The 15788-nt window shown below is 33.1% G+C and overlaps 2 protein-coding genes across 2 annotated transcripts in view; one reads left to right on the forward strand and one right to left on the reverse strand.

The window, feature by feature from the left end:
• Positions 1–7227, reverse strand: part of LOC132753657 (WD repeat-containing protein 11-like) — a 33626-nt gene extending 26399 nt beyond the window's left edge. The window contains exons 1-6 of the mRNA XM_060744151.1: positions 7025–7227; positions 5835–5904; positions 5484–5525; positions 5010–5163; positions 1632–1805; positions 314–409 (exon numbers count right to left, since the gene is read on the reverse strand). Coding sequence (XP_060600134.1) covers positions 314–409; positions 1632–1805; positions 5010–5163; positions 5484–5525; positions 5835–5904; positions 7025–7089 — 601 coding nt within the window. The 5' untranslated portion in view covers positions 7090–7227. The remainder of the gene's footprint in view (positions 1–313; positions 410–1631; positions 1806–5009; positions 5164–5483; positions 5526–5834; positions 5905–7024) is intronic.
• Positions 7228–7387: 160 nt separating this feature from the next.
• On the forward strand, positions 7388–13915 carry LOC132753656 (adipose-secreted signaling protein-like). The gene is made up of 4 exons (XM_060744149.1): positions 7388–7546; positions 9078–9317; positions 9935–10063; positions 12588–13915. Exons 1-4 carry the CDS (start codon positions 7513–7515, stop codon positions 12686–12688), a joined length of 504 nt encoding a protein of 167 aa, XP_060600132.1. The 5' UTR covers positions 7388–7512; the 3' UTR covers positions 12689–13915.
• The last annotated feature ends 1873 nt before the right edge of the window (positions 13916–15788 follow it).

Genomic DNA, 15788 nt, shown 5'->3' on the forward strand with positions numbered 1-15788 from the left:
CATATCAGTTATCATTATGCATCATAGTTCACCTCTAACACATGTACATATATATAAATATCATGAACACACAATGCACATTTTTACACGTACATGTAATTCATATATACACAACTGTATTTCTTAGCTTAAATTACATACACACAACTTTTATTCTTGTATAAAAACTGTGCAGGCAGTGGTACACTAACAGAAAACAAAACTTCTTCCTATAGATATAACCAGAGCTGAACAGGGAATTTCTTAAAACAATTATCATTATCAACATAAATCATACAGATCCCTTTATACTTTATATTCACATAATACTCACCAGATGGACTAGATATATAGAACTTTTTCCCATTACTTGATGGTGTCCTTGTTATAGAGAAATCATCTATGAACACTATACAATCCTGACCAAGAACTGAAAACATAAATTTGTCATTTATTATTCATATACATGAAAATGTTGTTTTTTTTATCGTTTTGTTTGATTTTAAGTTATACTGTTAAGGTCATACATAGACTTTCTAGCTTTACTGGTAGAAGAAGACCTTTGATGTCCCACCATCCTATTGTATCTTATTTCAGGCATGAGTTATAGAACCACCAACCTTCTGTCAGCTAGCTGGATAGCTTCCTCACATGAAAGAATCCAATGTAACCAACAGGATTCAAACCTTCAGCTGTAACGAGCAAGTGATTTAGTGTCAATTTTGTCAATTACAACATATCTTTGCATACCACCTCACCTTGAATTCATGAAAGTTTAACTAAATCATAATGTAGAGTGAAAAATTAATACTGTAAAACCCTTTTTATTGGATATTATTTTTTAAATTCAAATTTCTTTTGGCATAGCCTCGTCATTTGTGTATCTGAATTGTGTGTTTGACACTGTGTGATATACAACAATGTCAGATTCTTAAGCGAACCATCTAAACAGAATGTATAAAATATTTAACTAAGCTTTGTACAGATAATTCCTTCTAACGTTTATTGACAACCACTTATGACTGTGTATAAATATACCATCGCACATTGTAACTGTATGAACACAGACACAATGACAGACAGACAGACACTACAATTACTTGTTCTTTATGCTACCTTTTGTTTGTCATTTTTTGTATGTCAGGTGATCATATGTTTCCTTGACACTCTTACAAATATTATTTTAGTTTCACAGGGTTTTATCCAACAGATGTGCTAAGGAACACAACGAATTCGGTCAAGGGTCAACCACAAGGCTGATATTTTAAACTACAGGCTGAAAACACAACCAATTTTTACAGCATTTCAACCATATCGAATCTGTTAATAATAAAACCCTGCATATTTGTAACAGAAACATATAAATGCATCAGAAAAATTCCTGCCATGTTTGGAATTCAAACTTGCCATCATCCGCCTACAAGGTTCAAGTAACAGCGCTCTAGTCAACTGAACCAAAGAACTGATTGCCTGATAAAGTTGTCAGAGCTTGTACTTACATTGTAGAGTATTGAAGGTAGGTTTCCACTTAAGGGTAACAATATAGACTTGTTTGTATGACACAATATAGCAAATATTGAAGGTTTTAGGTTTTTAGGCAAATTATGTAAAGATTATTAAGTACAAATTGATATCAAGGTTATGTAACTTACATGCCATATTTCTGAAGCAGAAAGGATCAAGGGCTAGAGAAATGAGATTCTCTGTGTACGACTTTTTCCACAGTTTGGTTCCCGTGTCAGCGTTCCATAGAATAACAGAATACGGTGGATGTAGGGCAACCAGCAAATCATGTGATGCATCTTGCCATGGCAACCATTCCAATGCTGCAACAACATCAAAAACATCAGATTTATACAAAATGCAAATTATTATTCATAAAAAAGTAAATGCAAAGCATTAGATTTAAAGCATATTATCAACTTTTAATGTGTAATATTTAATGACAATGAAAGCATAATCCTGTCAAATTGTGTGAAAAGTGTTCAAGCTGGTACCTTCCGGGTTTGCATATGCCTAAAATAATAATTACAAGCTTTTGATATGGCATACGCCGAAAATTAAGATCAATGACGTACCGCTGACTTCCAAAAATTTAGGAATACGGCGAAAATCGTAAGCCGTGACGTACGCCACAACTATTTTCCGACCTTTTCTCACTTTCAAGGCGTACGATTGGATTATTTATTTAACTCCGCCCCCTGAATTGAATGGTTGACATGACAGCGATGGGTGAAATTATGCGAATGCACCTGGCGCGTGACGAATTAGCGAGTGTTGATTTATGACCTTGATAAGCGTGAAAACAAAGTGATTGGATTACTGTAGTTGTTTGTTTTGTACGGATAATGGATAGTTAATTGACATAAACTGTGGTAGGTATCTGTTTTTACTTTAATTAGATACAAGAGCTGTCAGAAGGACAGCGCGCTCGACTTTTTTAGTGCTTGCCTATAAAACAAAACTTTGACAGTTAAGGGCACACAAGACTTTAACTAGGAATTTCTAAGTACAAATCAAGAAACATTTTCACAGAGTTATCTTCTCTTGCTTACAGATAGGTCTCATGATGGCACATAAGAACTCCAACTTCCAAAGTAATATCTCAAATGGTTAAGTCAACAAGTGGACAAGAATGAAAATCTTAACTGAGTTTCTAAGTCAAAAAGGGCCATAATTCAAATAAAATCCTTAACAGAATTACCTTCTCCTGCCCATGTTTTGGGACCATGATGGTAAACAAGTATTCCAACTTTCAAATTAATATCTCAAACAGTTCAGTCAAAAAGTGGACTGGTACTAAAAACTTAACCAAGATTCTAAGTCGATAAAAGGCCTTAATTTTTAAAACAAATCCTTGACAGAGTTACCTTCTCTTGCGTACAGATGGGGGTAATGATGTGAAATAGCATTAAAAGTTTCAAAGCAATATCTCAAAGGGTTAAGGCAATAAGTGGATTTTACCCATATTCAATGTATTTTCTAAGTCAAAAAGGGGCATAATTCTGTCAAAAACCTTGACAGAGTTATGTCCTCTTGTCTGTTGATGAAGGTCGTGATGGTAAACAAGTATGGTCAGTTTCAAAGCAATACCTCCAATGGTTTTGAAATAAAGTGAGGTGGTACAAAAAACTTAACCAAGCTCAATACACTTTCTAAGTCAAAAAAGGGCCATAATTCTGTCAAAAACCTTGACAGAGTTATGTACTCTTGTCTGTAGATGGAGGTTATGATGGTGAACAAGTATGGTAAGTTTCAAAGCCATACTTGTAATACTTCTGAAATAAAGTGGGGTGGTACGAAAAACTTAACCAAGGTGTGACGCCAACGCTAACGCCGACGCCGACGCCGGGGCGAGTAGGATAGCTCCCCTTTTCATAGAAAAGTCGAGCTAAAAATGATTTATTCATTATTGTGTGCATCGGTAGTTTGAATGTATCCGAAAGTTTGCCGAGTCGGCGAAGCGTGTTTTTGTCTTTTGATTATTTTTTTTTCCTTTTTGAAGTTAAAGACGTTTTATTTTCACACATTCTATAGATGTTGATTTGATTTTATATTTTTTTCACTCGCTAATTATGAGAAGCAAAGTTACATTTAAAAATGTTTTTCCCAACCCACTCTCAAAAAAATTTGGCGTATCTCAAAAACGTAATTAAAAAAAATAATTTGGTCAAGAACGGTGTTCGAAATTATTTTCATATGAATCCAAAAAGAACAACCACACGCGTACATTCAGCTATTTTTTTTCTTTTTTTATTATTTTTATAAAACTTTCAATTTACAAGCCTGATTAAACCTGATTAAATTTAACCAGTTTGGGTTGTTATTGTGTTAAGATTCATTTGATACACTGAAATTGTGTTCGGTACTGTAGTAAATAATTTTAAACACAAGAGATATTTAAACAACAATTTTTATTTTACAAATAAGAATTATAGCAATGCTAAAGGATGTCATGTTTTTTTTTATTTCAGGAAATCTACAGAGATCCACTCTTTTAAAACACAATGAATAAATGCTGTGCAGGCTGATCACATGAGACAACAGCTGTATGGTACAGATCCAGAGGTAGAAAAAGAAGAACCCATCATACACATTTCAGAATCTACTTGTACCATGATTGATTAAAGAATTAAAAGTTTTCTAGAAATATTTTTTTTTTGTTATACCAATGAGCAATTATTTGAATGTTATCACTGAAGGGTTCTACATGGCTACCACTGTCCTTAAATAACAACAATACAGTCCTTTTCAGGGTAATGTTCTTACTTCCATTGAAAATATTTACCCAACAATCATGTAAAGATACTTTGAACTTAAAACATAAAAAGGAATGACATTTTCAGAATCTTGTGATTAAAATAATTGCTTTTACTTGTACCATCCCATACTATAAATCAAACATTGAAACATGAAAATTATACGCGTAAGAACAACTGACTTCCAGAAATTTACCTCATGACTTCCAAAATTCCTTGAAAGGAAGTCCTGACTTCCTAAAAAAAATTCCTAGTGGAAGCCCTGATATGCCATCAACCAATTTGAACTGGCAAGATGCACATTTGACATACAATGAACCTGCTGACTTTTACATAGTTAAAGGCCCATTCCGTCTAAAAATGCTTCTATTTTATTTTCTATTCTATTTTTGAAAGCTTATTATTCATGGTGTCCTGTTACAATGTTCAAAATATTACTCATTGAGCATATAGCTGAGACATGTTTTGCTTCTTTTTTTGGGCAAAATTACTACAGTTATAGTGATTTAGTATTTTGTATGGTAGATTGGAAGTCATTATACCATCTTGTTTATCTTTTGCAACCTTTATCGCAAATTAGTTCATATTCAACCCTATTTTTCCTCAGTTGATATAAGCATGTCACATATTCTAAATCCATTATTACAGCATTTTAAAACACTTTTTTTCCTTTTCTACATTAAGAATTGTTTTAATTATTTCTGATGCTTAATGTGCCTTTAATTAATACAATGTACATGTATTTAATTATGTCTATCATAATGTTATCACCTTGTATAGGTCTATTCCCATCTGAGAAATCTGCCTTAGACTCGCCGAGAGCCACATCCCAGATAACGATGTTTCCCGTACTGTCTCCAGAGGCCAGTCGCAAACTGTATGGACTGCCAACATCATGACTATAGTTCTCCCGTGCCCATTTCACCTAAATCATAATAATCATCATCTTGCATACAATAATCACATAGCAGAAAGTAAAATCTCAACATTTAAAAAAAGAAAATTTAATGCAAGATCTTACAATGTCATAATGTATACCTGTCAATTTTTAACATCATGATTACTTTACTTTAAATGTACATCTTAAAAATAAGCTCATTTAAATATAAGGGTAAAATCTAATATTATTCCAAAGTTGGAAAAAAATACACATTTCAAACATTTGTATTTTGAAACTTTTTCCATTTTCACTGGTTCTCAAATTCAAAATCAGTTATTGTTAAAAAATATAATCTTATTACCAACCTTAACAACTGTAGATCTGTGTTTATCAAGTACTTGCAATGTCTGAAAAGATCATTTGTAAATATATTGTAATTAGTATCAAATACATGAAGTAAATTTTCAATTCTTTTAATTTGTGTGTTTATATTTTATACATCATCAAGAGAATCATCCCTATTCCTACCTCTAGTTCTCAACAGAACTCAACTTTAAATAAATAAAGGGTTTTTATTTGTTTATTATTTGTTTGTTTTTACAGCACACCAACACTTATAAATCTATAAGGTAAAATTGTTTTTCTTCTACAAAATGTGTGTGTGTGTGGGGGGGGGGGTGTATAAAAGAAAACAATACAGTATCTGACTACATTACCTGAACTGTCTGTGGATCAACAACTACCACACTGTTGTTACATCCATAGGCCACTAAACCTTGCCAGCCCCTATAAAATAAATGTCATATTAATTAAATAATTACAATTTAAAGCTTAACTTGTCATGTTCAGCTCTGATTGTGCAACTATTCCTTAACATATATGGCACAAAATCACAATTATTTTTAAAAAAAGGACATATCTATTCTTTAAAACACAACTTTATAGGATTGAATTCATGTTATTAATGAATGGCAAGGCCTGAAGCGGAATATTATGTTGGTGATGGGTAGAGCACCAGCCTGGTAATCCACAGTTTGTATATTTAAATTCCACTACAAATGAGGTAGGATTCACTTTAAGATTCATCAATCCATTCAGAACAGATTTTCTATTTGAATGACCATTAGATTTGATTCATTGCCTACTTGGCTATCACTCACTCACCAACTGAGACATTGGAATCACTAAATTAAGTCTCTCAATATTAGGACTGCAAGACCAAACGATTTTACAAACTGATATTACATAGTTGTAGATGAATGGTGACCAGCATATATAAAATGTATTTATGCTGATAAGAGCTAGGCCCTTGCGCTATGGAATCCTCTGTCTGAAACTTGGCACTACCTTTTCACATCTGTCTATGTCTAATAAGTGCAGATTTAAAAGAAGAACATGTTAAGCCTCATGACTAGTCCTCTCTTGAAGGCCTCAAGGTTGACTGCTGTGGCTAGGTGCTCTGGAAGCTGGTTCCACAGGCGGATGGCCGAAGGTACAAAGGAGAACTTCATGGTGTCTGCAGATGGGACATGGAATCTGTGTCCGTAGCCATGGCCACCAAGTGTCAGGGGGTGGAAGTACTGTGCAGCTGGGATGGCTATGAGGTTGTGCGTGATCCTGTAGACCATCACTAGCTTTGCATTAGAGCAGCGATGCTGTAGAGTTGGCCATCTTCGGTCTGTCATCATTGCAGTGGTGCTGCTGGTAGTTTTGTAATCGCCTTTTACAAATCGGGCAGCTCGCCTTTGGACAGCTTCCAGCTGGTTGATGTCACTTCAAATTGGTTTCACATTATAGGAAGAAGAAATATACACTTAAGTAAGTACTTAAAATGCACCAGTCTGACAATTGCACAAATAACCTGCCACCAGATCTAAACATGTATGAATTAAAATTAGAAACCTACCAGTCACAGGCCCCTTTATTTTGTGCAGACAAAACACCTGTTATTATCTTCGGTGACAATCTCATAGTTGGTTTACTTCATTCACCTGTACAGACATGAAGGTTTAAGGTGACAAGGCACAGAAACAATACAAAATATGACTTGATCCAGGAAGCAGATTTTGCAAGGGTTTGACAACATGCAAATAAGTGACTTTTACAATGCATAAATAATATTTAACACAATTTTATATTTAAACACAACATTTAAAAATAATACTATGTGTCATCCATTTATGATAAAAATAGTGTAAATATTTATAATATTGTTTAAAAAATGCCTTTTAAAACTAAGTATCAATATTTTTATTTATGGATTATAAACATCCTTAAAATGTAAACAAACTGAGTTAAGTCCCTTTGAAAAAAAGTGAGCGACTGAAGAGATATCTGTGTATTTTGACAATCTTTATCAAATCACAAAGTTAAAAGAACATGATATAATTTCTTATGGACAAGGAAATTATGAACAATACAGGAGATGGTAAAAATAGTTATTGTTTTGTGTATTTTTCTTAAATTTTTCAGTTAAACATTGCTGTGATATGGTAAATATCTCCTCGGACAATATGTCCTAATGTCGAGTAACTTTCTTTGAGAGCAGAACTAATAGAAAATATTATTTCCTTTTATTATAAAACAAGGGTGTGTTTAACAAGCAAATACAAGTTATTTGAATTGAATTGAAAGTTTGTTATAAAGCCTACTGGGTTAGTTAAAACATAATTCTCCCCTTTACCAGTCCCTCTGCTACCCCCCCCCCCCCATTTTCCAGCATATCAGCATATATCATGATATAGTCAATATCTGTAGACTGTTTCTCCCTATAACTACTCTTATTCACAGGGAAATCTGTCCTTCCTTTATTAAATCTCTCTCTATATATAATAAACTAGGGATACAAGTCATAGCTCTTGTCATCAGCATGGGTTCGTAAAAGGCATTCACAGATTGAACTATACAAAAATATCCTCTATTCAATCAAAGTAATTGTAGAAGGTAATATATGAACTGCTCATTACCCAAGTTCTACTACAAACTCTTCATTATAACCTGTAACATTGCAGGAAATAACTAACATTTCAATATTTACTTTGGCTGTCAAATTGTTGCCCATTATAATGCAGGTGCATTTACAAATGTATGTTTTGAGTATTTCCATTGGCTGATGAAAAAATGCTATTCGGCTCCACTATAGGCTTTATTATCCGGATTATTATTATTCATTTAGCCAATCAACTGACAGTTACTGAATACTGATAGATTAAGTTCTCTAGGGTTTACGCATGGAACATACACGGGCAACATTCAAAATGGAAGAAGATGATAGAAATTATGAAAACAAACAAAAATTGTTAGAATAATTTGTACCAGTTTTATAAGTTTTAGATATTAAATACGGACTAGGGTTGGGATTGGTAAATAGATAGATATTGATACTTTTAAAGTTTTAGATGATTAAATAGGGACTAGGGTGGGGATTATTTTCCAATCAATTTTACATATACATGTAGTTCACTTTTGACATTGTAACTGCATTATTAAATATAAGATACATGAACTCTTTCTAATAAACATTTTAACAATGACTAACTTTTACTCAAGTTACTACTTGCAATAAGCTTTTTAACAGTGACTTGAAAACCTCTCACTATTAATTTGTGGTAATGTTCATTTTTTAGGTTTTATTTTTTTTTCTCGCACCATTTACTGCAGGGTTGTCATTAAGAGGCGGCAGGAGGCCAAAATGCCTGTCTCAAATGCATTATGGGCCGCCTCAAAATTAAGTAAACACTCTTTGTTATGCATGATAAAGACAGAAATGACCGCCTCAAGTTCAAAACAAACCTTCTGCAAAAAATGTTAATGACAACCCTGATTTACTAACATTTTCCATAATTCAATTCCTAGCTATTACACTTTTGAGAGACTGGTTGGCAGTTAGTATCCAGAGATTTATATAGATAACATTATGTTGTAGAAATGTTATATATATTGTTTTGTATAATTTTCAGTTTGTGGTGCCTCAAGTGAGCACAAAGTACATTTTGAAGCTGTACAGGTTCAAGCACATGATTCAGACATAGCTTTGAAATATACAGCAGAGAGAATCGATGTCCACCTAGGATTTTTACAAATTAACAGACATTATGAAGTGATCTTTACCATACAGGATAATCTAGGGGAGGACATAACCTTTGACCCTTTACAGAATCTCCATGCTAAACTATTGAGATATGAACCAACAGAAGATGGTAATATATTTTCAAAGCTAAATTTTGTTAAATTGTACATTTACAACAGCTGTTTCTGTAATAATTGACACAAAACCTTCATATAGAAAAAAAACCCATCCAAGTTAGATCTCAATCTATAAAAGTAGACAATGTAGTATTTAATTCCAAATAACCATAATATAATACAACCTTTCAATTTACCATAAACAACCTTTCAATTATTGAAAGTGAATTTACTGTATACAACTTGATCCTAATGGCCTTAGAGTTTTTGTGCAAAAGTTACATGAAATCTGTGGAAAAATATGGTCGAAACAAGCAAGAATGTAATTTTCCTATACCTTTGTTGCAGGGTTACTTATACACAGTTTGTTAGATGCACTTTAAGTGCAACAAATATTACAAAATCTGAGCCAGAGCTTTCTCGTGCTAGATAATATCTTCTAAACAAAGAAGTCTTGGGTAATTCAACTGTCTGTTTTATTCAAGTTGTAAAATAATAATTACAAAATGAATTATCAAAGATTATATTAAATTTGATCTGCTATTTCATTTATTACAATGTTCATTTTGGTTATTTTGAGATGTTCAAAACAGTAATATTTACATATATACCTATATTTTATAACTTGCAGGTTGTGGACATATACTTGAAATGGAATTCCATGCTCACAGAGAAAAATTGATACAAGAAAGAATAACAATAAAGTCAGAAAATTATGCTGATAGATACGCAGATATTGTTTTCCATGCAAGAGTTTTAGGTAATACTGTTCTACTTGCTTTAATTTTTACTGCCTAATATAGTTACATTTAGTTCTTTTTAGCTCACCTGTCACAAAGTGACAGGGTGAGCTTTTGTGATCGCTTTTCGTCCGTCCGTCTGTCGTCCGTCCGTAAACTTTTACTTTAAATGACATCTCCTCATAAACCACTAAGCCAATTTCATCCAAACTTCACAGGAATGTTCCTTTGGTGGTCACCTTTAAAAATTGTTCAAAGAATTTAATTCCATGCAGAACTCTGGTTGCCATGGCAACCAAAAGAAAAAACTTTAAATATCTTCTTTTAAAAAACCATAAGAGCTAGAGCTTAGATATTTGGCATGAAACATCTTCTAGTGAGTGTCTACCAAGTTTGTTCAAATTAAAGCCCTTGGGTCAAAATTGGCCCCGCCCCGGGGGGTCATTGATTTTCCCTATATGCATATAGTAAAAACTTAAAAAATCTTCTCTTAAAGAACCCAAAGAGCTAGAGCTAAGATATTTAGCATGAAATATGTTCTAATGGGTGTCTACCAAGTTTGTTCAAATTAAAGCCCTTGGGTCAAAATTGGCCCCGCCCCGGGGGGTCATTGATTTTCCCTATATGCATATAGTAAAAACTTAAAAAATCTTCTTTTAAAGAACTCAAAGAGCTATGGCTAAGATATTGAGCATCAAACATGTTCTAATAGGTGTCTTCCAAGTTTGTTCAAAAAAAGCCCTGGGGTCAAAATTGGCCCCGCCCCAGGGGGTCATTGATTTTCCCTATATGCATATAGTAAAAACTTAAAAAATCTTCTTTTAAAGAACCAAAAGAGTTAGAGCTAAGATATTTAGCAGAAACATGTTCTAATAAGTGTCTACCAAGTTTGTTCAAATAAAAGCCCTGGGGTCAAAATTGGCCTCGCCCCGGGGGGTCATTGATTTTCCCTATATGCATATAGTAAAAACTTAAAAAATCTTCTTTTAAAGAACTCAAAGAGCTATGGCTAAGATATTTAGCATCAAACATGTTCTAATAGGTGTCTACCAAGATGAAGTTTGTTCAAATAAAAGCCCTGGGGTCAAAATTGGCACCACCCCGGGGGTCATTGATTTTCCTTATATGTGTATAGCAAAAACTTAAAAAATCTTCTTTGAAAAAACCCAAATAGCTAGAGTTAAGATATTAAGCATGAAACATCTTTTAGTGAGTGTCTACAAAGTTTGTTCAAATAAAAGACCTGGGGTCAAAATTGGCCCCGCCCCGGGGGTCATTGATTTTCTTTATATGTGTATAGCAAAAACTTAAAATCTTCTTTGAAAAAACCCAAATAGCTAGAGTTAAGATATTAAGCATGAACATCTTCTAGTAAGTGTCTACAAAGTTTGTTCAAATAAAAGCCCTGGCCCGGCCCCAGGGGTGTCATTGTTTTTAACTATATGTGTATAGTAAAAACTTAAAAAAATCTTCTTTTAAAAAGCCCAATGAGCTAGAGCTTAGATGTTTAGCATGAAACATCTTTCTTATGGGTGTCTACCAAGTTTGTGCAAATAAAAGCCCTTGGGTTAAATTGGCCCTGCAACGTTGGGGGGGGGGGGGGGGCTATATACTGGTGAGCGAGCTCAGGGCCATCATGGCCCTCTTGTTTTTGTTTTTTTGCTTCAACAGCAATTTTGATCTTCTTTTTCCTTGAGCCTTGATGGGAAGTTTGATAATGTTTCTCCCTTTTCTTCAGCCTCGAGAGCAGTTTTAATCTTTTCTCCATTATTTCTGCCACCACACAGCAATTTGTCTTTTCTCTTTTACTCTGACTCCATAGCAATTTGATCTTATCTCTCTTTTTATTCTTCCTCCACAGCAATTTTGATCTTTTCTGGTTTTTTTTCTGCCACCAGAGCAGTTCTGATCTTTTCTCTCTTTTTTTCTGCTCCCACACAGTAATTTATGTCTTTTCTATGTTATTCTGTCTCTAAAGCTGTTTTGATTTCTCTTTTATTCTGCCTCCAGAGAAATTTAGATCTCGTTTATCCACAGCAATCTGTTTGTGTTTCCCCATTCCTCTTCTGCATTGACAACATTGTTGAACCATCTTATATCATGTGAAACAAGTTTCTAACTGTTTTGCGAATCTCTAGGAGCTAAAGGCAAAAATTAGTAACTAAAGGCAGAATTCAGAGTTGGTTTACATAATATTTTCTTGTGTACTTGGGCCATGTTTTGACCTATTAGATTATTAGGCTAGAGTTGTCACAGTATACATTATATTTGTCAGTCGAAAAATGCTATAATGTAAAAATAATGCCATACAAATTGATAAATTAATAATACTATGAATATGACCAATTGATGAAGCCATAACAAATTAACTTAGGTATGAATGACAAAATGGCTTTGTAACATCGGTAAATGAATAAAGCATAAGAGGAAACAAAAGAATTAAAGTATATTATGCATTCAAATTACTTACTGTCACATAATTAATTAATGCCACAGACTTACTTTGGGGATTTTTAAAAAACATAAATTGCATTTTTTTTTCAGGTAAAGGTAAAGGCACGCCCTCTCTCAGGAATGGTATCAGATGTTTACAAGTAGACGATGATAATGACTCTGATGTCACCGACTGGCAGGGATTTGATTGAGACCATACCATGCTCACCTACAAATTGTACATATCATAGCATAATATAGTTCCTAAATTTGTAAAATTTTGTGTTCCTTAGTGTTTTAAGTAGTAGTTAATATGTTTCATTTTCTAGATTTGAGTGTCTTTTGTTGTTATGTTTTGTTATGGAGTATTGAAATGTAAAGTTTTAAACCTTTAAAAGGTAGTAAGTAAATAAAATTTTGTGCTACATTTTGCCGTGGTATGAATTTGCTAGAATTATGATGTTGTTGTGTTCAAATCAAACTAGGCTAAATACTAAGATTTAAGGAAAAGATTTGAGTAATAATTTACATGTTATGTGCGATTAATGACTGATTTTGCAGTGTTTGGTCTATCTTTGTCACCATATTTTAACATTTTACTAACACAATAAGGGATATTTTTGGATATTTTACCTCTTTTTAGTAATTTATGTAGGTTGTGTTAGTGCCATTTGCAATATGTAAATGACTTTCTTTGTTCACTTGACAATTTTTTTCATTGTTATACATTAGAAAAGTATTTATGAAAATTAGAATGAATCTGGAGGCTGTAAAAGAAATAACCAATTTTAGACATTTAGTCAGCCGTGCAGCAAATTATCTTCAAGAAGTGTGTCACATCAAAATATTTATCGTTGTGAAGTGATCTTAACCTGTTAAAGAGCAATGACATTGCTTCTGTAATGTAATAAAAAACACTCAGTTATTGTCAGTTTTGTTCCATATTTTCACAAAAAATTGTTTGACTCTCTAGTAAAGATCCTTATTATTGTGAAAATCTTTTCTTTTTCCTCAGGTACAAATTTTTAGGGTCCACATTTTCCTTTAAATAGCTTGTGTTATTAAATGCCATATTTGTGCTAATTGTCTTTTGTGTTAAAAGCCTTGTAAATGGTCCCGCCAATGACATGGTTCCTTTCATGTGAGGACACTATCTGGCTAGCCTATTTAAGATAGGTGGCTCTACACTCAGGTATCCTTCACAGTACCATCTATTTGCCAAATAATTATAATAAATTTTGAATTTTTCTCATTCTTTGTTGTAAGAGACCATTGTAATAAGCGACTTTTTTTAGTATTTCCCTTGTGCAGTTGCTTAATGCGTTTAATAATAAGTTTGCCTGTATTTTTCAGTGCACTGTATTTTCATCATACTTTTAAATAAGAATCATTTATATTTTATCTTTGTTCATTTTCTTCCAATAAAAGTACCCCCCCCCCCCCCCCAAAAAAAAAAAAAATATATGTTTTATATATTATGTTTTTTGAAAATATTAACATCAACAAAATGCCTTTCATAAACATAAGGTATTTATAGGTTAGCACTGTATGAACGGTTATTCTCTCCCATTATTTGTTTTATATATCATATATACATAAAGTACCTTAATGATATCATTATGGTGCATTAATTGTGAATTTATGATATAATCTTTGCTGTAGGCTTTAATTAATATGTATTCTAATAAGATAAACTTTATTTATTTTGTGCACATTCGAATGGTATTTACTCTGTAATTGAATGCATTGTGTGCAAGAACATTTTCTGGATAAGTCATTACTGAAGGAATTTGAAACTACCAAGAGCCGTCCTTTTCTACACAAATCTTTAAACAACATGGCTAAGTGCCGGAATTTTTCTGATTTTTTAAGAATTATTGAACATTCACCATTGGCAATGTTATCGGTTATACATTTACTCTTGAATAATTTCTCATTTAGATATTTTGTTGTTGTTTGGTTTAAACATATTTATCTAAGCTCAATTGCGAAACAAGTTCTTGCAACCTACATGTATATTAATCACTTTCGAGTCTGCTTCCTGGAACCAACCAGTACTGGAGTCATATGAAGAAACATGGTTGGGACCCAAGTAGGGCTCGAACCCTTGATCTCTGGGTTGAGAGGCAGACACCTTATTCACTAAGCCACCGTGTTGTTTAAGTCAGGTTTAACATCATTTTGATTAGCAGTAGTTTGAAGCCACCTAGTGTTAAGATTGTTGGCTTCTAACCATTTGCCCATCACCGCTGTGGGTTCGGATAGAGATAATTGCTACAGTCATGGTGCTGATACCTTTGAAAACTTTTTTTTATTGATAGTTATTTAAAGGATTGTCTTTATACTTGAACCGAACAAAGATTATTACATTACCTTGAAGCAGATCAGACAGAAGTTGACCTTGATAAATGACCTTTACCTTAAATAGGCTTTATCTTTGTTAGTTTGGATGTATCTTAAGAATGTTTACTGGACCTGACCTTGACCTCCAATTATGGATTTTGTTTAAAAAATGACCTTGACCTTAATATGAACATGGCCAATTGAATTTTGCTTTTGTCATTTATTTGCAAATTTGATTCATGAATGCACAAAACAGTACTTGTGAGAAAACCAACACATTGAATTATCCAAGTATGACATTGTCCTCATAGTGACCTTGAATGTCAAGGTCAAGGTATCAAACTTTTCTAAAATTGGCCTTAACTTTATTTTTCCATGCACTTGAATTATAATATGGATGACAAAACAGACTTGTTGAATAATTGAATTATAACCTGACCTTAAATGTTCTTAAAGTCAAGGTCATTTTATTGAATTATGTTTAAGTTGTCATTTTGTCATTTGTTTACAAGATAATTTTATTATTAACTTGAATCACAAATATTATTTTAAGTCCTTTTTATTATTGATTTGTTGTACAAGAAGGTTCCATTGTCATTCACCAAAATGTGCTTCCTCTTATGTCTCTGCCTTATTTAAATAGGAATAAAATGAGCATGGCCCCTATTGCACTCTCTCTTGTTATTTATGTTCTAATACCTGTTTTTATGTGCCCCCTCATCAGAGATGCATAATATGATTGCAGCCACTTTGTTTGTTTGTCTGTCTGTCTGTCTTCTCAGTACTCAGCCCTCAGCTATCTAATTGAAATTTTATGTAGACTATTTCTCAACAGCTTTAGACTAGAATTCAAAGAAACATCATAGAAGGCCTTTTTGACCAAGATAAGCAGCATGCTCCAGCCAGCCTTTTAAGTGCCTTTTTAGGTAAAAACCTTTGTCAACTATTTCTTTGCAACTGCATGGAATT

This window comes from Ruditapes philippinarum, unplaced genomic scaffold (genome assembly GCF_026571515.1).
Source record: "Ruditapes philippinarum isolate M1 unplaced genomic scaffold, ASM2657151v2 ctg2829_1_1_1_1, whole genome shotgun sequence".
In the NCBI taxonomy this organism is placed as follows: domain Eukaryota; kingdom Metazoa; phylum Mollusca; class Bivalvia; order Venerida; family Veneridae; genus Ruditapes; species Ruditapes philippinarum.

Excerpts from the sequence above, each read along its gene's own strand:
- LOC132753656 (XM_060744149.1), top strand. The coding sequence starts at position 7,513 with ATGGACAAGGAAATTATGAACAATACAGGAGATG. Across the intron at positions 9,318-9,934 it reads ATATGAACCAACAGAAGATG|GTTGTGGACATATACTTGAA; the intron begins GTAATATATTTT and ends TATAACTTGCAG. Across the intron at positions 10,064-12,587 it reads TTTCCATGCAAGAGTTTTAG|GTAAAGGTAAAGGCACGCCC; the intron begins GTAATACTGTTC and ends TTTTTTTTTCAG.